Here is a 22,058-nt window from a genome sequence, read left to right on the forward strand (position 1 = left end):
GCTGCAGGCACTGCAGGGAGGAGCAGGATGACCTGTTGTGTAACTGTCCTGACCGCCTGCACGTGCTCCGGTTGTCCCACAGCGCCACTCAGAGGCCAGATTGTGTCATGATGTCTGAAATGAGCAGTTTTATTCCAGCACTAGCCATCCCAAAACTTGATTGTATCGGGTGGTCGCTATTAACTATTAAATGTGTGTTAACCAGGGCCTTGATTTTGAATACATACCAAAGAATTTTTTATTTATTTATTTTTTTAAACATAAAATAATTTAATCCTTTAATCCCTGAAGTACTGATAGTACATCAAACCACTAACACCTTTATCTGCTTCAAATCTGCATTAAATTCTTTGTTAACTTCTGTGGCAGTAGAACATTAAATTCAAAACACAAAACAAACATATAATCATCTATTAGAATAATGTAAGTTGTTATGGTGAATATGTGAGCAAATAGCTGCATATGCACTCATCTAGCAGATGTCTCTCCCACATCAAACTCTGCCATTCAAAATAGTTTAAATGTCATGACTTAGCCAACCTGGATATGTCAGAATTTGACCCGGTAAGAGAGATTTAGATTGACTTGTCATTTTCACCCCTTCCTTCTCAACTCTGAGCATAACAATGAGAATATGGCACGTTCACTCAAGTACTGTACATAAGTAAAATTAAGGCATTTGAACCTGCTACTGCTACTTTATTATTGCACTTCAATACATTTTGGAAGAAAATATTGTACTTTTACTAACATGTATGATTCATAATTACTTTACAGACTGCTGCTGCAAAGCCCAAGGGGCGCATTGTAAATGTATGTAACATTTACTCTTACTAGTACAACACCGTACACAGGTCCAGGTCCAAAGAATGGTATCATCAGTTCAGGTATGGATATTCATGGTCCCAACAGGATTTCTAGCAAATCTCAAAAACATAATGTGCTAATTCAAACTAACAATATCTGTTACTTCAGCCCATCCAGTCAATAAAAAAAAAAAAAAACCCGACAGATACAAGTACTTATTAATTTATTTACACAATTTTAAAATACACAAATACAGTGGCATTACAAATGAGGAGCAATAGTCTTAAGGTAGGAGTGGAAAAGACAGACTTCCCATGAATCCACAGTAAGAGATGCATTGTGGGACATGAGCGAGCATCTCCACTGCAGTTAAAAGCCAAACCTGACAAGAGGTGACAAAACAAGAAATAACTGAGAAAAGCAGACGTGACACACTGAAACTATTCTCCCATGTAAAGTGTACTTGCATTTATCATAGCCATCATCAGTGAGACAAACAAGTTAATCCATCACTTTTTTTTTTTTGTATTTTTCAAGCCCACAGGTGAAGTTTATTTCATTAAAAAAAACAAAACAAAAAAAACCAAACAACTGTCTTAGCAGGAAGTCTAATGAAGTGAGGCAATTCCAGTCCCTTCATACACTGTCTTCATCACCCGAAACCGTACAGCGGCTCCTGCGCATGTGGCAGACAGAGCAGGCACATCCTATACACAACAACAGAACAGACATGTACAAATTACCACTACAACCCCTACCCCTCTTTATCTACAGAATATGGCCTACAATACCTCATAACCAGTCTACCACATAGACAATTTTCTAGTTCAAAATCTGCAGGATTCATCAGTCAGCTGGGCCGACTGCTCGGACCCAGTCTCCTCGCTGAAAGCCACGCTGAGTGAGCAGCTCCAGTACCGTCCTGTTGGGACTCAGCTGAGATCTTGTGTCTTAGGAGCACGCTCCATCCAGAGCTCTCCAAAACCTCCTCACTTGCATTAAATCCTGATGTTAAAAGCACACCGGTCCATTTTCTATCTGGACTCTCACAACGCTCACCTGAATACCTGATGGTAATGTCCTAAACTGGTTAGTCTGCTGATGTTTGGATGTCCTGTCGTTTAAAAATGTCAAAGATCAGTGGTCAAACTGTAGGCAACAGAGGCTTAGACTGGATCCTCTGTTTTCAGAAGGGGAGCTCCAGAAACGCTGGATCCTACATTTCCAAAGACGCAAATCAAAACATTTTCTTTAAGGTTTTCCAGAGCAACAGATGACGGTCTACAACTACTCTGACAAGCTTAGTAATAATCTCCTCAACTGATTAGGGCTGGGCCTGTTAACAGTGCTACTGTCATCATCCATCAACATATCACACTGTGAACATCACCCAGCTCTACGCTGTGTAAATATAAAATACATTTGAGTTTCAGACAGCCAAGACATCTCATCTAAACTGACTGGCTTTACTAAAGTTCATAGTTTAATTGTTAACAATCATGTACCAAAAAGTTGTGTCATGGCACATTCTCAGTATTTTATGAACTACAATGTGCTGAAGTTGGAAGTAACAGTGTACTGTGCCGTTTGTCTTGCTAACAGGGATGCATTGCTCAAATATAATCCTGCAAATGGACAAATATAACCATTATTAAGAGTCCATTGTAGAGTTTAACTTTGTCAGATGGGGAAAACGCAACTCTGAGTGGTTTCATTACATTTGACAGGACATTGCGTAAGCACCTGTAAGGTTGATTTTCATTGCGTTACCTACTGGGATAGTGCTGGAGCGGCACATCCTAGGCGAGTTACAAGTGTAAGACAGTAAATGAGCATTCAAGGTCTAAATAGAAAATGGCCAAAGGTACGCTTGGAAAAAAGCAAACTTTATATTGGCCCAAACTGGAAGCAGACGCTTGAATGGTCTGGAGTGAGGTTTGGGAGACAAAGGAGATAAAAACCTAAACGATGTTCGACCCCACCCATTTGAGCCTGCATAGGCCTACGACAGAACCACACAAACACACACACAAAACCACATCACTATGCACCGGGTTAAAAAAACAACAACAAAAAAAACGAGAAAAAAAAAAACAAAACTCATCCATTCAATGTGGACAGATCGACCTCCTGTTTCATTCACAGCTTTCCCAAGCAGCACACTGCAGTCACAACCTGAAGACAGAAAGAGAATGTGCTGCGTGTTTTTGGATGTACGTCCTGGTTCACACACCTGAGGAGGACCAATAGAAAGGAAAAGAAGAAAGGGAACCCAAACTCATACTATGGGATCACCTTTAAAAATAGAACATCAAAACCCCTTGTCCCATTTTTAAAACAAGGGGGTAATCCCCCTACCTATTTTACATTTAACCTAAAACACCTACAAAAAGGGATTTAAGGACCCTCTCAGGACACAAAACAGAGTTTAGGCACTGTCCTTTCACACTGCCAAGATGGATCGCGTGTCTTCCTGCTTCCATAATTAAAAAAAAGTCCTGCACACTACTTTCAACAGCTAACAGACTTGTCATTCTCTATTTCCAAACCCTTGAGAAGTCTGACCAGTGGAGCTGGTGTAATCGATGTTTTAATGCTAAAAGAACAAAAAGTAAAATCAAAGTTAATTACAAAAAAAAAAAAAATAATATGCCAGAGAAATGTGAATCCATGGCTTCATCAACAGTAAGGAGGAGGAAGGGAGTGTTTCCACATCTTCCTTGTGACAAGAAGGGAGGCTGAGGCTGCTACTTTGCCAAGGTGGTGAAGACAACCAGACTTTACTCCACCTGCCATCTCTCTCACACACAAACACACACACTCTTGGTGGTGCACTTCTTCCTCTGTCGAGTGAACAAGAGTGCAGCCAGACTCTTGTGCAATGGTTGGTAGTCCTCTGTGTCAATTAAGAGTCGCATGTGTGTGTTTGTGCATGCATATGTGTGTGAGTGTGTGTGCGTGTGTGTGTGTGTATATGTTGCAGGTGGTGCATGTTGAGGCCTCCATGGTGCACAGGTGGGTGGTAGAGTTTCACCGTGGTGCTGCAGACTGGAGGCCGCTAGGTGTGACCCGGGACAGAGCCTGCAGATTATCCAAGAAAGACAGAAACAAGAAGACGACATCATTAGCGTCATGTATAATATCTGACAGCAAAGAGCACATTAACTTAATAAGGGGAAATATTTAAGATCAAACATTTACAGTAAATGCTTTTGGTGTGTAAATGATTCACAGTGCACCAGCCAGGCTGGCTGCCAGGTCACGTCATAAAGTTGTGTCTACTGTAAAGTGCTTATTTTAACCACTGACAGGCTGAGGCTGTGTCTGATATCACTGAAGAAACAATTCATACAGAAAAACCTTAAATAACAAGATCCTTTGTTTGAAACAAGTAGCGTTCAAGAAGAAGCGAAACTCTGAAATCTTGTAAGGGTGATCTGTTGCAGGAACATGACAGTTGGAGAGAGGAGTTTGGAGATTACATGGAGGACCTACCAGCAAAAATGCATTTCCAAAGTCATAACTGAGTATTGAATTTTGGGATGGGGCTGATCAGATCCAGTTATGAGACACACCCCTGTTCAGGAAATCCATTCCAGTTGCAGGCTAGCATTGAGCAGCCCTGTGGCTAGCCAACATGTACAGTGTGGAAATATTCTACACTGGAAACACTGCAAAGCAAGACGACAAAATGCAATGTTTGCAAAGCCGTTCTTCAGAGAGGCTGAAGCTCCCTGGCGATGTACAACACCACTATCGCAATTAAACATTTTAAAAAAAAGCACCACGTGAAAGAGCACAAGGAATTTTTTGCCAGGGGGCAGAAAGACGAAAGGAGCTGTCAGGAATCACTCCTGGAGTCATTCCAATAGGAAGGTAAACTCCCAACAGACAACGTGAAAGCTAAAGGGATTACCAAGAAGTTGCTCGACTTCATCGTACTCGATGACCAACCGCTGTCAGTGGTGGAAAACGCGGGATTTCACAGCCCGATTAAACACTTGCAGCCGCAGTATAGTTTACCATCCAGGAGATACGAGTGTCAACCAAGTTAGCTGAGAAGTTAAAAGGGGTTCCAGCTCTGAGCTTTGCTACAGCTACTTGGACTTCAGATGTCTGCCTTATGTCATATTTACCTGTAGAGAGAAGTTTGCTTAAGCCTCATATAAAAACAACAATAATGATGATAATAATATTAAAGCAAACAGAGCTCTGGTATCGGAATGGTATCAGTATCAGCAGATATCGGATCAGAAGTGAAAAAATGTGGGTTGGTGCATCCCTAATTGAACTGATGTTGACAACCTAGATGAGGCGATGACTGCAACTCCTCGCCTCGCAAGATTTCAGAGCAGCTTTTCCTTGAATGAGACTTGTGTTTCTGGTAGAAATAATGATCTCATCAGTCAAGAAAAAGGTCTCTGTCATTTTCTCAAACGTACTCTGGCACAGTAACAACCTCAGCCTGCCAGTGGTCACAACAAGCACTTTAAGTGGATGCAACTTTGATAGAGTTGCTCAAAAGGGCTTGGCTGTCAGCTGAGTTGATCTATTAGCCTGACTAAATATGAATCATTTACACAACTAAACATGGAGATAAAAAAAACCCAAAACACATTATTCCCCTTTAGCTGTGCTGCTTTGAGTGAAATTATTTGCACCATCAGTCTCTTACAGTATCAACCAGGGGTGTGGACTCGGGTCACATGACTTGGACTTGAGCCTCAAGGACAGACTGGAAAAATACTTGAGTTTGGTTTGAACACCACACTCATAAATTCATGTTATGTAACTGCAGACACAGGGCTGAGCCTGGGTTTGAGTGTGTGTATCACATGAGTGGAGGGCGTGTTCAGGCAAGTATTTCACTGGGGTTCCTGTTTTACTATAATGTTGAACTATTAAAAACTATAAAAATAAAACTATAAAAAAAAAACCTATATAAAACTATAATGTCACTATAATGTTAAACTATCAAAATGCCAGAAAGTCTTTTATTAAGGCATCAAAATCTTCAAAATGATTCAGAGTTAAACTGTCTTTAAACTGTGAGGTTTCAAGTGAAAATATCATTATTAAAAGTGGGTTGAAAGCATTCCATTTGGCAGATTCTGTTCAGAAAATAAATATCGTCTCAGTAGGTTGAGCCCTTTAATCAGGTATTTTACACCACACAAAACACCACAAACACTGCTCAGTTAAGAGGAATAAAAAAAAAGTGCTGGGATTTAAATTCCACATCAGCACAGAGAAACTAAATCATCCATCTGAATATGACTCATAATTGTAAGAACAACAAAAGGCCCATTATGGTTTCCGGCTGACACCAACTGAAAGGACATGATCACACATCAAACAACGAGACTTTAAGTCAATGTCGTGCACCTCAAGTTTTTCTGCCATTGGTTGCAGTAAACACTCAGTTTACACTTTGGCTGATTCACTCTCTGGCCTCTAGGGGGAGCACTAGGTCTGTTCTAAAGAAAAGAACAAAGGACATGAAGTCCTCAGAGCTGCTGGGAGGAGCTCAGCTGCTCTGCTCAGACCCACACTACCAGCAGGATGGTAGGAGATGCTCTTTAACTACATCCAAAAGAAGACAAACACTGACTCACCCTCATACCTCAACTGTTCTCATTAGTCTGTCTCACTAAGCTCGCTGTTACAAAGCTATAGCTGTTAATTGGTAATCGGTTGATTCACGTGCAAAATACGTTTTCAATGGTAAATGCAAAAAAGGGAACAAACTAACATTTGGAAAAGGGAAGTGCTTTGTCCTGACGCAGAACTGTATGTACTGACGCACAATTGATTGGATAATATATTTCATGATATTTAAAATGCAAAGTCCTCCCTTTGTTCTTTTTCCAGTTACTGTACACCTTCTCCCACCCTACAGCTCATACGTAGTTTGGTACATCAGACCTAATTAAGGACTTATGAGCGGTGGGCATCTTTCCATTGATCTGTATCTAGTATATATATGCATGTATCTAGATATATGGGCTACGATATGATTCAGGGAGGTTTCTTTCTATAATCTAAAGATTTGATGTGATTCGATCCAGTTTCGGTACGATACAATCCAATACAATTATTTGTTTCATGGAGCCCTTCAATTGCTATTATAAATTAGGGGAAGACAATTTCGTAAAAGTGGCATTGCTTACCTTCAAATAGATACTGCATTAGGCCAGCGACAACCGGGGAATCCTACGTATTTTTCTCACTATTATGTCTGTTTATCTGCATACACCTCAGTGTATAAAAACACACCTGTTTCTTATTCAGGATCTGAACAACTATCCTGTTTCTGGATCTCCATGAGCAGGGCCTCTGGATTTGGAACTGGATGTCTCTGACTATCTACCACCTGCTTCCTGGTAATAATCACTGTATGGAATCACACCATTGATTACCAATCAGAACAATGTTTACTACTGATAACCAACTCAAAAGTGGGATTTATTTATCAGTGTGCACTGTGCATGAACTGTCAGTAGACAGTCAACAGTGTGCAGTATGGTACAGCTCAGTACAAAATGTCAATAGACGATGACAGTTAACAGTGTGTGGTACTACCAGCAGTCACAGAATACAGCTAATGACAGCAGCACATCCAAAAGCAGACAGGTCATAAGTCCTTAGCAATAAAACGTGCTATAGATGCCGTGATGACCTTAGACCCCGCAGAGTTGTGGCTGAATTGTTGCTGAAAAATATGTTGAATCCCTGTGTCTTTGTCTTGTTGTGTTCTTGCGAGTGTTAGCTTTACTAGCATCCTTGTTGTTTGTATAGGTTTCACCATGTCGTCTCACCAGGTGAACAGTAATTTGTTGTGCTGCTATTTTACTTAAATACAGTTCTACAGAGCTTACGGCCAACTTGCTTTTTAACCAACTTTATGTCCTCCGTTTAAAATCCAAATCTCTTCCAAACTTCTGATTTTAGATTTGACGGTAAATCTTGTCGCCATTGTTGAACATGTTGCTTTGTTCTCACCTGGTTAATGCCCCATTAACCCTTTTTGTGGCACATCAAGCACTGACCTTTGAACTTTTAAGACAGTTGGAAGACACTGTGAGGAAGTAGCAGCATAGCAGCTTCACTCAAACGATTCATAACTTTATCAGGCCATCGACCAGCTCAAGAATATTTAGACTGAATCCAGATGTCCATGTATCAGTGTAGTAGAATCTTAAATTTTAGACTTATTTCTGATTAATATCTGTGAATTGTTACTCCCCTAGACATTACATAAGTTAACACAGCTTGTGTCTTTGTGCGTGTGTTACCTGTGAGGTGGACATGCGAGACGTATCCTGGCGCCCCGTCAGGTCTGAGGAGGAGATGTTGACAGGTGCCCCACGATGAAGACGCATGCTCACCTTCCTCTCCTTCTCTAAACCTGAAAGATGGAAAGGTACACAAAGTCAAATGATGAAGTCAATGGATGGTAAAGCTGAGAGAGTCATAAGCCGAATTCAATACCAGCAAAAAAAACTTATGACTTTCCAATTGGTTGATTTCAGCTTCTCTATTCATTTTAGAAGTGTGTGTGTGAGTGCGTGCTGACCTGTGTGTGCGGCGGGGTTGAGTGGTGAGGGGGCCGCCACGTCCTGAGCTGCCCTGGCTCTTCCTGAGGCTGAGGCCATGCCCCTGGCCCCTGGGTTCCTGCTGTGTCTCAGCCTCTCCTCCCGCTCCCGACGCTCCCTCTCTGCATCCTCCACGGCTCTGTTGGCACCCTGACAAGCAGACACACACACACACACTTTTTATTTTTTTCTCTGGCAAATCCACACAGAGAGGGTTGATTTAGAGTGCAGATATTTGGGTTGATTTTTAAAATAATGTGTGCATGAAAATTGACTCATGTTTTTGGAGACGTGAAGGCCCACAGAAAACAGCCAAATGGTCTTTTTGGGACGCATATCATTTGACATAAAACTTTTTTTTTAATGAAACATTTTATAACATTTGTGTTTGTAATAGGGCAGTCAACCTTGTACAAAAAGTGTAGTGTGCTTCTATGTACAGATCTTGTGAAATGTATAGCTCTTATAGATATTAGATCTAGTAAGCAAGTAAGCATTACTGTATTTGTTGTAAGTAGACCTTTGAGTTGAGATCATGTTGTCACACAAGAATCCTGTTGTTTCGGTTGTAAAGTATGAGTCCTCCAGCTCTTGGTAATTTTGACTGGAGTCAAGTTCAACCTTAAAAGCATGTGGGTTTGTAGATGACAGCCTGCACTGATAAAGGTTTCTGAATAAGGAAGGGAAAATATAAGATTTTATCTTGGATAGCAATAATCTTGTTGCCTCACGAGAGACAGAAAAGACTGTCCAGCTCAATAACACACAGCTGTATAATGCAGTCTTGATTTTTTTTTTTTTTGTTCATTGAAAAAGATGTGTATCATATATGTGATATAAAAACAGGCCCTTTGTTTTTGTCTAGTATAAATGTAAGATACGGTGATTCCAGTCTGTGTTTGTGCCAAAGGTTTTAAGTGTACTTGCTGATAATTAGGATAATATCATGAATCGCAGTTATTTTGGCCAGGATAATCACAACATTCAATTTCATATCGTCCCTTGCCTACTTCAGAATGTGCCCTATCAACTGTATCGACTATGGGAGCAGGGACTGACTTTGGAGATGACAAAGAATGAAGTAAATCCCCTCGATGTGACAACAAAACTTACAAATTTGAGCATGTTCCAGTCGAAGACATAGTCGTAAGAGAAGCCCTGTCTGTGGAAGAGGTTCCTGAAGAGCTGGCGGAGGTACGAGTAGTCGGGCTTGTCATCGAATCGCAGAGAGCGGCAGAAATTCAGGTAGGTGGCAAACTCCGCTGTGGAGAACCAAGAAGACGGGAAAGTTCACTCACACAGGGCCTGTGCTGCAGCTTTATGGAAAATTGTTCAACAAACATGATACAATCACACAGACTTCCTTGTTGATATGAAAAGCAGTGTATGTAAAACATTACGATCGGAGTTGCACCGTACACAGAACCAATAAAAGATGGGAGGGAGCGGTGAAACATACATGGGTAGCCTTTGCAGAGCACTTCAATGGGAGTGGACATTTTCTTCTCACTGATGCGCTCATACTTCTGCCTCTTGGTGGCGGCTTTGAGGCCTTGCCAGGGAAGAGAGCCCAGGTTGAAATACATGAGGACGTACCCCAGTGACTCCAAGTCGTCCCGCCTGGACTGTTCTGTAGACACACAGAGGACAATGTCAGATCAGCAGCCAGGGGGGTCAATCCATTCATAACATCAGGCAGGATTCTGTGGTCTTACCAATGCCCAGATGTGTGTTTATGGAGGCGTAGCGGGCTGTGCCAGTCAGGTTCTTGTTCTCGCGGTAGGGGATGTGCTGATGCGTGCGGGCATCACGGTATTTCTTGGCCAGGCCGAAGTCGATGATGTAGACCAGGTTGCCCTTCTTGCCCAGTCCCATCAGGAAATTGTCTGGCTTCACATCTCTGTGGATGAAGTTCTTGGAGTGGATGTATTCAATGCGGCTGATCTAAGGGGCGGAGGAGAGTATGAGAGGGTAAATCAATTTGGATTATTAGATACCATTGGGATCAATCCTGCACTATGTGCTGGTGCGTCCAGTCTACAGCCGCCCCTTCCCCTCTGTTTCTCTTCCTCTCTGGCTCTCACCATCTGGTCAGCCAGCAGCAGGACTGTCTTCAGGCTGAACTTCCGAGAGCAGAAGTTGAACAGATCCTCCAGACTGGGCCCCAACAACTCCATCACCATCACATTGTAGTCGCCCTCGGCCCCACACCACTTTATCGTTGGAATACCCACTGGGGAAAAAGGAGGGAATCAAAAAGTAGGGGAAAGGTTACATTAGTTTCTTTTATTCATGTTAATTATTAACTTTGAGCAAAGTCTAAGTGACTCTTTAGTGCTCACTACTAAAATCCCATAGTGTTAAAAAAAGAGACTTTAATAAAATCACAACAAATCAGGTGTCACAGTTGCATCACATCAACTATCATGAAGAATTTGCAAACGTGACCTCAAACCATTAGTCGATTAACTGCATAGACAATCTCAAGAAAATTAAGAACTAGGCAACAATATTTATGACTGACTAAGTGATGGACATTTGTCAAACAAAATGCAAAAACATTTGCATTTGCACACAACTGGCTGCAGTTGCTCCAATCTCAGAAAATAATTTCCCTTCGTTTTATTGTAAATACCTCTGAACTTTTTTTTTGTCACTGTTGGTCAGAATCATAGCTCTTATTTTCATTTCTTTTTAAAAAACAACTTTTCTAAAACCTGTCTGGCACAGGTCAATGTAATGCTGGGTTAGAAATGGCTACAATCTGAAAGGCCTGATCATGTACATGGTGTCCATGCCCTGACACACAGAGGAGAGTTAAGGCAGGAGCCAGCTGGTTTAGTAGTAGGTAATTGGCTGACGTTGCCGAGGCGAAGAGGCCATCTGGCATTTCCTTCTACAGGCAGACAGCAACAAAATGCTGCTGCTCAGCACCTAGCACCATGCAACACACACACACACACACACACACACCATTAGCTATTTATATACATACAAAACGCAAATACATCCTACAGTGTGGGTCAGTCACCGTGCCCCAATAAATCCTTAGTGCTGGAACAAAAATACTATTGCATGTGTGCACAGTTCTTGCAGAGAGAAACTGTGTCCTCCTGTACTGTACACGCTAAGTTCAGTTGACTTTTGGCTAGACTGAACAGATTTACTGAGGTCAGAGTGTATCCATTAGCCAGTGAAGGAAAACTACTCTGAAAACTAAGCTGACACATGCCACAGTGGTTTCAGTGGCTACCTCGGCAGTGCAGTTGTTGGTCTTTTTCAACATGTGGTACAGACTACTGAGCTGGCAGAACATTTAAAAATACCTGACAGTAAACTCCTCGCTCACGCCAACTCTGTGTGACTCAGGTTCGTTCCCTCTTCTCCCAAGCTTAAAACTCGTGGGCAGGTTTAGAGCCGAGCACAAAATGGATGGAGTCAACTCATATTGGGAAGTTCTTGTGTCACAGTGCCAGTCCCACTACACTGGTGTCATTCAAATCCAAAGAAATGTGTTTCGGTGGGGTGTTTTTTTTGGAATGCTTTGAACAACGTCAAGTTTGTTGGTAGATTGACCACATGTAAAAATATGCCAGAACATTTTGTACATACATTCATGTTCACCATAAAGCAAATCCTACTGATCCCCTCAGATTATGGGAACATGCAAACCAAATAACATGGTGCAGCAAAATGCTGCATGTTTGTGCGGCAGTGTTTGAGTATCACTCCATGGTCCGTGTGCGTGATGTGTTTGGAACCCCTGCTGATTAGACTGCCGAAAGGAGAAGCTGTTATGTTTTTATGCTTCCAGCATGCCTGTCCTAAAGTGATCTTTTGTCCTCATCAACGGATTAAAAACAACAGATAACAACCAGGATGAGACGCAGATCATTACTGTGTGTTTTAAACTCAGGCACCAAAACAATCCGGGTGATCACAAGTGAAACATCGCGCACAAAGACGTCCCTGTTGTGCTTACTCTGTAGCATTTAGCTATTCTTCGAGATCCATGGATTTTAATGAGAGTCTAAACTGGTGTACAATGACAAACTGAGTGCACACACGACACATGACGTTACACTACACTGGTTTCAGTCATTCATGCTTCAAGAAAACAAGAGTAGAATGGCGGGGTGTGTGTGTGCATGGTGTGCTAAGGGTTATACATTACCTCCACCCTGCATCATCTTGTAGATTTTGCTCTCTATGTGGAGCTGTGGGTGTTTGGTCTTCACACATTCCAACTTGATAGCTACCTCCTCTCCAACTGAGATATCAGTACCTAGACAGACAAAAAGAGACAGATGGAGAGGTTAGCTGCATGGAAATACATCACATTATTTTGGTCAAAGAATGTAGCATTGTAGGTTGATCTACCAGACGTTTAACAGAGTATATTCAATAAGGCATTGAACTATGAACAGTGTCGGGTCTGGAGCATAGTGTTCAGAGTCAAGTCAAAGGAAAATAAAGTCAGAGTCCAAAAACGTCTTTATACTACGTTCCAGTCCATTAGTTTTTTTCTTTTTAATAAATTTGCAAAAATTTCTAAAAATATGTTTCTGCTTAGGCATTATGGTGTATTGATTGTAGATTGATGGGGGAACAAAATAATTTAAATGATTTTAGCATTAGGCTGAAGCATAAACTGTGAAAAATACGATGGGTCCTGAATACTTCCTGAATGCACTGTAAGTAGTGAGTACTTTAGCTGCTGCTGACAGAATAAAATATAAATCACTCATGGGGTTGGTGATTAAAGTGGAGAAGGCCTGCTGGACATATCAGTGCTCGTCAACACAGCAAAACCAGCCAAAATGGAAGCGATGCCAACAATAAGCACTGCATGTACCCTGCTTGTCTTTCATGTATCTACTTGTAGGTCTAGTGTACGTTTCTCACAGGGATCGTTACGTTTAAATGTAACTCCTTCGAGAAGATTTGAGGAACTTTCTATCCGTGGCTGCTCTGTATGATCTAACAAACCAGTGCTTCAGCTGCCCTCTTCCTAAATATGGTTAAGGGTTCCAGTTTCCAAGTAAACACAGCAACTCGACACCAGGTTACGTAATCTCATTTCACTCTCACACACACACACTGCACAGTCGCATACAGGCGGCATTTAATCGAATTGGCTAAAAGCAGCACCAGTGGAGTATCATTGATTTCCCTGTATGATGTCATCTGGGTGGGCTGAGCAGCACTTAACAGGGTGAGGCACACAACTGGGCCACGACTCAGTTTATAGCTGATTAATTGAACATCTTTCACAAAAGACCTGTTTAAATAATGCTAAAGACGTGGCTGCGTAGCATTAAAAGCAGGATGCTGCTGCCACGTTTTGTGACGATGTAGGAAAACAATGGCTCCAGCTGGCGCGGGGCAGGTCAGCTGCCTAACAGCTAAGCAACTAAATTAAATGCCATTGATCTGCCTTTGGCTCACCATCCAATTGCATATCCAAATCAGTCTGGTTGAAAAGTTACTGTTTAACTTTAGCGTTTGTGTTGATGACAATTTCACATTGAACGTTTCGTTGAAATTATTTATCAAGGAACTTTGTTGGCTATTTCACTTGTAGTATTCCTCTTTATTTGATTTCACTATCTTCCCTATAATTACTGTGAGTGATTCATAATTGTATTCAAAGGATGTTGTTCGGTCAAAGAATTAGCACAGTTAGTGGGTGTGTGGTGAGGGGCTATGCTCACTTTGAAACACACGAGACTCAAACTAACAGTTGTTTTTGCTGACTTGTTAATTTTTTTGTGCTCAAGGAGATTTAATGAATCAGTCCAATTAATCTGTAACAGTGAAAACAACAACAAAGGCTTTCCCCAGTCTTAACAACACTTTTCAGTATGTTGCCTGCTTTGTTGCATCATTGGAATGTGATTTGCCCAGACAGATTTTTGTGGGGAATGCAGTCCCCCACCACCCACTGATCTTCTTAGAAGAGGAGGGGTTGCGAATGTGCATGTGTGTGTCATGTGTGATGAAGTGTGGACATGTGGTGAAAGTGTGTTTTTATCCTGGGCTGTGCTGCAGCTGAAACGTGTTCAGACACGTTCCTCCAGACAGGTTATCAAATTGTAACAGAGGCAAAGCATTTACACTGAGGCTCTTCATGCATCTCAGGCAGATCATTAAGGCAAACACAGGAAACTGTTTCAGCAGTTTCTACAAATAATATCAGACGGAAGACTCACTGAGCTGCTGTAGTTTTTAAATGATCCATGATCACTTCAACCACTGCATGTTCTGAGTGCAGCTGGGAGTTGCATGTCTTGCTCACAGTTCTTAAATACTTGTGGCTGTTTTAGCTTATGGTAGGTTGGTAGCTGATGCGAGCTAAATGATTATTGATCTAACTCAACTGCAGAAAGTGCAGAAGTTGTTATTCATCTTGTATTTTTGGCAGTTAGCAAACAGCTTCAGTTGCATTACCTCTTCTGGGCCGGAGGGCCGACCCTGACTAACATGTAGCCAGGAAGACACAGACTGAAATCTGATTTGTGATCTTGCCAACTTGTTAGGAGTTAATCAAAGTGTCTCATCATCTAAACCTTGAATCTGGGTACTAAACACTGACAAATGTACATGGGGCTTAAGTGGCAAATGTTTTATATACTAAAATCTTTTATTTATGTCATTCTGAAGTGTCTGAAACAGGAAACACAGTAAGAAGGATGTTGTGATGTAAGGGAAGTAAGACCAGTCACAAAATGCTAACTGTCCCCCTTCTCAAATACTATGGCAGCATGCTGTGGGAGGTGAGAGCAACCGGATGACACATGTTGTACAGATTATGGCCTAATTTGCAGTACACGCGTACTCTGAGCTGTTGGCCTGTGGCTCAGGACACATCAAACCCAGCCTGTTACCATAGGATGTCTTAATGGAGCATTCCTGGGATGTTACTCTGAAATGTACACTCTAGTGTATTGAATGTAGACCTTGCTGTACAACTGCAGAATGAGGGAATACATTCTTTTTCAAAAAGATTTCTCAACACAAAAGTTTCAGAGTCACTGACGTCATAATCACTATAAACACCAAACATTTTTACACAATCATACCACAAAGCAGAAAGTCAGCAGCTGAGTGTGTCATCACTTGAGTCACCACCAGCACCAAGTCAAAGCACGTCTGAAGTTCTGTTAATGCTGTTCTAAGCTCTAAAACATCCTCACTGTTAGCTTTGCTTATGTAAGTGGAACTTCCCTAATGGCATACACTGCCGGAGCAGTTTCAGTTTACAATGACAGCTACGTTTCTGTTACAAAGTGCTAGTCGAACGGGTAATAGACAAATGAAGAAATGCTGTATTGCGTCTATTAACTGATTTCCTTGGCATGGGCTCAGACCAAATATTGCACTGCATTAAAATCTGCCTGTGGCTGCAAACTACAGACAGTAAGGTGACATTGGACTTCACATCTCTGCAAAGTTCATTATTATTAGAGATGAAGTCACATCACAGATCTTTTAAGTATGGAGAGACTTTATTACCCAAAATGTATTTTATATCCGGACAAGGAGCCATATTTATTAACTAACTATCAATTTGGGAATTGATTGTCTTGTGGAGTCGAGGTAGGTTAAAATGATGTCGGCATGCAGAGAAATGTTGTCCTGTTGGCCTTTTAAGGTGACTCCTGTTATGCCGACATCCTGACTTATACCTGCAGCTAGAGGCTCCATAGCCAAGGCAACCAGCAGTGGGTTCAAGGGGCAAGCCTGCCTGGTGCCTCATCCATACTAAAATTACTAGACCTGAGCCTATTAGCAATTACAACTGGCAGAGGTGAAGTATATAAGATCTGGATCCATTTTACAAAATCATCCCTAAAAGTAAATTTATGAAGTGTGTATCTGCAGGATCAGGACCGGGATAGGGGGCCGATATGGGCATATATCTACTGTTAGGGATCAGCGATTTTGAACATCGATCAAAAGGTCAGAGCACAATTTGTGGCCAGCTGAAAGCAAACGTGCCTGTAACCTTACTCTGGCAAACAAGTGGATAAAATGTCTGCAGTGTGGAAATAACTTAAATTAGAAAGCAAAAGCAGTCCAGTAGCGACATGTAACATCTGCAATATGACTATTTCACGAGGGAGTAACAAAAAGAGCTGCATTTAATACTATACATTTGGTACAATAAAATATTACAGAGAAGGTAATTCAATTAATTGCTCTGGATAACCAGCTCATCTCGGTGGTAGAGGATCAGGGTTTTCATTGTCATCTGGAGTTTTTGAATCCCCGGCATTACATTACATTATCTCCACTTTTGAGTTACTACGTGCAGGTATGCGCACTAGTTTTGTGGGTCTCATACAGCAGAGCTTGTAAAACAGGCAATCGATGAGATGCTGAACGCGTGTGAAATAGACAAACGCTTCCAGATCATTCTACCTGAGAACTTAAGAAATATGAAAAAAGCAATGGATGATACCAAGGGTGGGCTGCGTCGCACACACACAAGGGTCTGCTGTCAAAGCGCAGCATCATGGACTCACTTGCTAATGCATGGAAGGTGGTAGGCCAGTGTTATGCATATGCAGAATAAAAAAAAGAGTCATATGGAAGTGTGTGCCCTGTTTCAACAAAATAAAAAACCTATTAAGGAAGAGCTTGGATGCAGGTACTTCCTTCTTAATGCAGCTGTATTATCCAGGAAAATGTAAGTTAAGGTATCGGATCGGGACTTGGTATCGGCATTTACCACATATCAAATGACTGGGATCGGGGTAAAAAAAAAACCTGATTGGGACATCCCTAGTTATCAGGGCTGATATTCAGCCTTTTTCCTAAAAATCTATATCCGTGTTTCTAGTAAATACAGTAATCACATAAATATAGTGGAGCGGAAGTATAAAGTTGAAAAAAATGGATATACTCGAGTACCTCAAATTTGTACTTATGTGCAGTACTTGAGTAAATTGCTACCTACAATTCTAGAAACCTAGCCCTAACAAGGGGGCTGTGTTTTTTTTTGAGTGGTGTGAATGTACACTGTGTAAACACAACCTCAGTCCCTATCAAAACTCAGACTGAACACACTGAGCTAAAACACAGTGATGTTCCAAAGAAATTCAGTGGTGAGAAAATCCAGTCCAGCGAGTTTGTACGCTGACAAACACAGCAACCAGATCGCTGTTGCTTGTTTCAACTTGAACCAAATATGCAGATCACCAGCCACATGACATAACAAGAACACAACACGACTCATCCACTCCACAAACAGCTTCATGCACACTTTAAGGATTAGTGATTATTTTGTCGTGACAAACCTCTCAAAGCTCACAGCTCTGAGCAGTTGACAATCCAGCACATAGTCAACAAGGCTTCGAACCAAGAGCTGACCTCATCTCCTCGTCCTGCCAAAAACAAACAGCCTCACGAATACAAACAGGAACCACCACCCAGACATCCCCGGCACACCAGGCTGCTCACGCGTTGTCAGCGTTATTGACACGTTCGCACACTGTGTGGAAGGATTAATGTGCAACATACTGTGAAATAAAAGGCATGTCTAGTATCAGGTATTAGTTCAGTCCACTGTCAAACTTTTATTTTCATTCTTTCCTTATCTTCTTTGGTATGCTCAATGTAAAAATAGTGCTGACTGTGAACACAAAATACACTTGAACAGAAGGGTAAGTCGGGTAAAGAACCACACACTGTTCGGGCTGATTAACAATGTTACATCACATTTGTCAGCAGCCATTCGGGGAGGGAGGGAGAGAAGTGAACACGTAAGCTGCTGGCAGCTCTCGCAATCAGCCCAATCAACAGGTCATGGAAAACAGACTGCATCTAACTAATGCATCAAACTCTGAGTTTATAGGAAGACTCATAGGGTTGGCTTGGGTGCAATCGTACTCAAAACAATGGTTGCTGAGCAGAGATCAGCCAAGTAAACCATTTACTTTTGTACTACTTAACTACCCACACTGACCAGATCTTAAATATTTTTAGATTTATTGTATTTCTCAAAGTGTACATTTTTCCCTTACGGCAAAAAAATATTGGTGAGTGTTAAACTGGAATCTCACAAACAACACCAACCAGGAAGACTGCCTTAAAGGCCATCCATCTTCCCATCTTTTATGGGAACTGAAGTTAGATCACAGCATAAAACTTGTGTATGCAATACAATGTTTGACAGAGTAAAGTAAATGTGCTGAGCCCTGGCAATAACGGATAAGTTGTGCTTAACATGTTTACTGACCATTTTCAAATTCATCCAGTGGAACTGTAGGGCACAGGATGAGAGGCACAACAATCTGACAAAATGACGGCTATGAAATGAATACATCCCTCATTCACAACATTATCTACAAAGCGAACCGATCACGAGATGAGTTTTGTCACAACTGGTGCGGCTTTGTTGCTGTGGGACAATGATTCGTAATGTTAGACGCCACCATCAAATAGTGAAGCAATTTAAATGTAGTGAAAATTTGAAAAGCCTGTTCTACATCACTTTGTTATGTGATCAGTACATGTCAAGATTATAACACATTATAATAGCATAGAATTAACTGAAACCAAAGAATGCCTGATAGTATACAAGAAAAGGCTTTAGTGATTTCTTCCTCAGCAGGGTTGTGATGTTTTGACCACAGATATATAATAATAACAACAATATTAACAAAAATGCTTGTCCTTACCCATTTAACCATTATATACACATTACTGACGATCATTTATTGAAAATATCTGTGTCAGTATGTGGTTAGCGTACTAATAATCATCCCTGCGATATAAGATTTGATTTTGTTGCCTAGTCGTTGAATTTATGAAGCTTTATAGGAGAAGTAGTTGTTGATAGTCACAGTGTGTGTCACATATTGCGTAATCGTTTTAAGACCATATGGCCGAGCCCTCATCTGCGCTGTTTCATACTTATACTGTGAGTGAGTCTTTCCAGGCAGGTTTTTTTTCTTCTTTGGGTTGATTAAATGCCTGTGTTGAGGTGATCAGTCGACAGCCAGTACAAACCCTTCATGAATTAACAATGTCTCCTCTCTATTGTTGTTCAGATGACGAAGTCTTAAGATTAGAAATGTGATCAGCTGTTCTCAGCCAAGGCTGTCAAGAGATGTGGACCTCCAACATGGCCACCAGAGGATATATTACAATGTAGGTGACAGAAGTCAATGTCAGGAAGATGTGCCTGGTGTTCAATACGTTTTGCATACTTGCATTGTCCTTTATCCAAATTTTCCCCATGTTTGTACCTTTAGATGCTCAGAGGTCAGTAATGATGCACTTCCTACTATCTCTACGAACTTCTCACTTCCAACCACAAATGAAAACAGCAAATCCACTCTGCTTGGTTAGTGAATCATCTTCAACCTTCAACGTCTTCAACCTTTACTTTCCATGAGAGCCAATATGTTCAATTGATTGTTTCAAAAACTACCCAATCAATAGGCCAAGGCCCTTGGTGCTTTACAAATGAAAGCAATATATGAATGCAATACTCCAGACATTCAAGTCGCAGGATTTATGAGCCATTTTCATGCCAAAGACACTTCAGCTGATACCCAATAGGCCAGGAAGCCTTGTTTGACCAAATCTCAAGAACCCAAACTAACACAACAGCTGTACTGTTACAATGTGGTGGCTTTCAGAAGAAATTCAAGTTAATGTAAAAAGTGTATAAAGGACAAACAGTCCTATTCAAGAAGCAATGATGAAGCTGGCCTTCTGGTTAATCTCTTAATAGGAACAGAGGAGGAAACTGACCGGGCCTGCTGTATTTAGAGGAGGCTATTCAGCACCAGACAGCAGGGTTACATGTCATTCAGGGACTTAACATATAAGTCTCTGGCCTGTTCAACTACATTATAACCGATATTACTATACTGCTGTTAGGAGCGTAAAGGCAGACAGTGAACTGAGATTAGCCAGGTTAGCCAGTTGGTGATAAAGGGTTTAGCTTCACTCCAGGCGTCAGTCTTCATTGCTGTGGTCAACACGGTTCGTTTTAAAATTCATTTCACATTATGACAGGCCAAATGGTCCCCAGGTCGTGTAGCTATATCGGACAAATGTCGTTACATAGTTTACTGCCCATTTATACAAGCTAACAGACGTTTTGCTACTAGCTTCTTTGCTACACAGACTAGCTTGGGAGCTAATGTTGCTAACACGAAACACTGAACAGCTGATGGACGCTCAGCTCGAAATGGAAACCCCAGATAGACAACCTACTGGCCAACTCTCACAGCTCCGTGTACCAGGTGAATGTAAATGGAAACTAATGGAGAAAGGAAGTGAGTTTATTTTCTTTATTCCACTTACCCAGGTAGATGTCTCCAAAAGATCCACTGCCAATTTTCCTCCCCAGTCTATATCGGTTTCCCACTCTCAACTCCATGATCAATCTGTGGTCGGCTAGCAAGCAGGCTCGCTAGCTCCAAAATATCCAAAAATGTTCAGGTTGAATCCTAAATCTGTTTAAAAGCAGGACAGGCTAGTAATCCGGCGCATTAAAGCCTCTTCGAGCGATGAATTTTGTCTTCTGTACGTCGTCTCCGGATGAAGTCAGCTCTCACAATCTTTCACCACTTGTTTTAAAATACTAACAACCACATACTGCGCCAATACGCTGCTCGTTGGAAAGCTTGAAGGGTGTACTTTATGCTCTCGCCGTTTTTGAGAAGGATACGCTTTAATTCTCCACGGATGAAGATGGATTTTAAGGAGGTGATGATCAGGGCTCAGCTCCTCTTCCTCTTGCTGTCTCTGCTCTGTTAGGATCCCGTTCAGTGATCGGCTCAATGTGTCTGACATCACTTCCCTGCTGGTCGATGACGGAGGACACTGACAGAGAGCTTTTCAGTAGAGAGCTGCAAACACATACCAATAACGGTAACAGAGACACTGGAAGCGAACCAATAAGACGCCTGGGTTCCGTTTGTGAAGAAGAAAGAACTTCATATCTGAGGACCCCATTATGGAAGCCCGTAGGGGACTTTATTAAAAATGATAATGTTGAAACTTGCAAAATTGCATCATACTTTTCCACATACTTGTATATAAAAGCCCAGGGGGGACTTTATTAAAGTTATAATGTACACACTTACTATGTGTGAGTGTTTTTTGAGTGAAAATGGAAATCTAATAATCCAGTTTGCATTTTCACATACTCACGGGCTTCCATTGTAGGCAGTGGCCCCTTGATTGAATGAGTCATTCCTGTAGTCAACAGCCTCCCACGCCCTGCCCCTACTGACAGACATGATTGCATCAGCAAACTCATGTTTGCTTTATTTTCCCTTCTTCTCCTTAAATCACATTAATTTAACATAGATTCACTTCATAGTTTTCCCCAGGTCACCCCTGCCCACCTTGCATGGGCCCGCCCCCTAGTTTGACAAAGAGAAGATGTACAAATTTGGGTGGAGAGCGACACTGAATCTTTTATTTCACTTTTATTTCATAAACTCACAAAACCCAGGCATGTCCATATTTTTATGTAGTTTTGGAGAATAAATCCAAACTCAGAATTTTCACTTATACAATATTAATGAGGTCTTAATGAGAGGAAAATAAGTACCCAGAACACTGTTTGAAACAAGAAAGGTGGCAGGGTCCGCCACATGTAAGCAAAGTAAAACCGAATTAGAATCA

At 41.4% G+C, this 22,058-nt stretch overlaps 1 protein-coding gene across 1 annotated transcript; it reads right to left on the reverse strand.

Annotated features, from left to right (window-relative positions):
• Positions 1-1,013: 1,013 nt before the first annotated feature.
• csnk1da (casein kinase 1, delta a) lies at positions 1,014-21,289 on the reverse strand. Its single transcript, XM_037088329.1, has 9 exons — positions 20,727-21,289; positions 12,577-12,687; positions 10,487-10,635; positions 10,118-10,346; positions 9,862-10,032; positions 9,516-9,664; positions 8,384-8,552; positions 8,103-8,215; positions 1,014-3,888 (listed from the first exon to the last, which is right to left on the reverse strand). The coding sequence occupies exons 1-9, from the start codon at positions 20,800-20,802 to the stop codon at positions 3,838-3,840; spliced, it is 1,218 nt and encodes a 405-aa protein (XP_036944224.1). The 5' UTR covers positions 20,803-21,289; the 3' UTR covers positions 1,014-3,837.
• Between the last annotated feature and the right edge of the window lie 769 nt (positions 21,290-22,058).

The sequence above is a fragment of the Acanthopagrus latus genome, chromosome 23 (assembly GCF_904848185.1).
Source record: "Acanthopagrus latus isolate v.2019 chromosome 23, fAcaLat1.1, whole genome shotgun sequence".
NCBI classification, from domain to species: Eukaryota; Metazoa; Chordata; class Actinopteri; order Spariformes; family Sparidae; genus Acanthopagrus; species Acanthopagrus latus.

Bases quoted from the DNA above. Each gene is read 5' to 3' on its own strand.
- csnk1da (XM_037088329.1), bottom strand. From the start codon at position 20,802: ATGGAGTTGAGAGTGGGAAACCGATATAGACTGGGGAGGAAAATTGGC. The intron at 8,216-8,383 runs GTCAGCACGCAC...TCCATCTTTCAG, and splicing joins CAACCCCGCCGCACACACAG to GTTTAGAGAAGGAGAGGAAG. The intron at 3,889-8,102 runs GTAACACACGCA...GATAATCTGCAG, and splicing joins CTCGCATGTCCACCTCACAG to GCTCTGTCCCGGGTCACACC.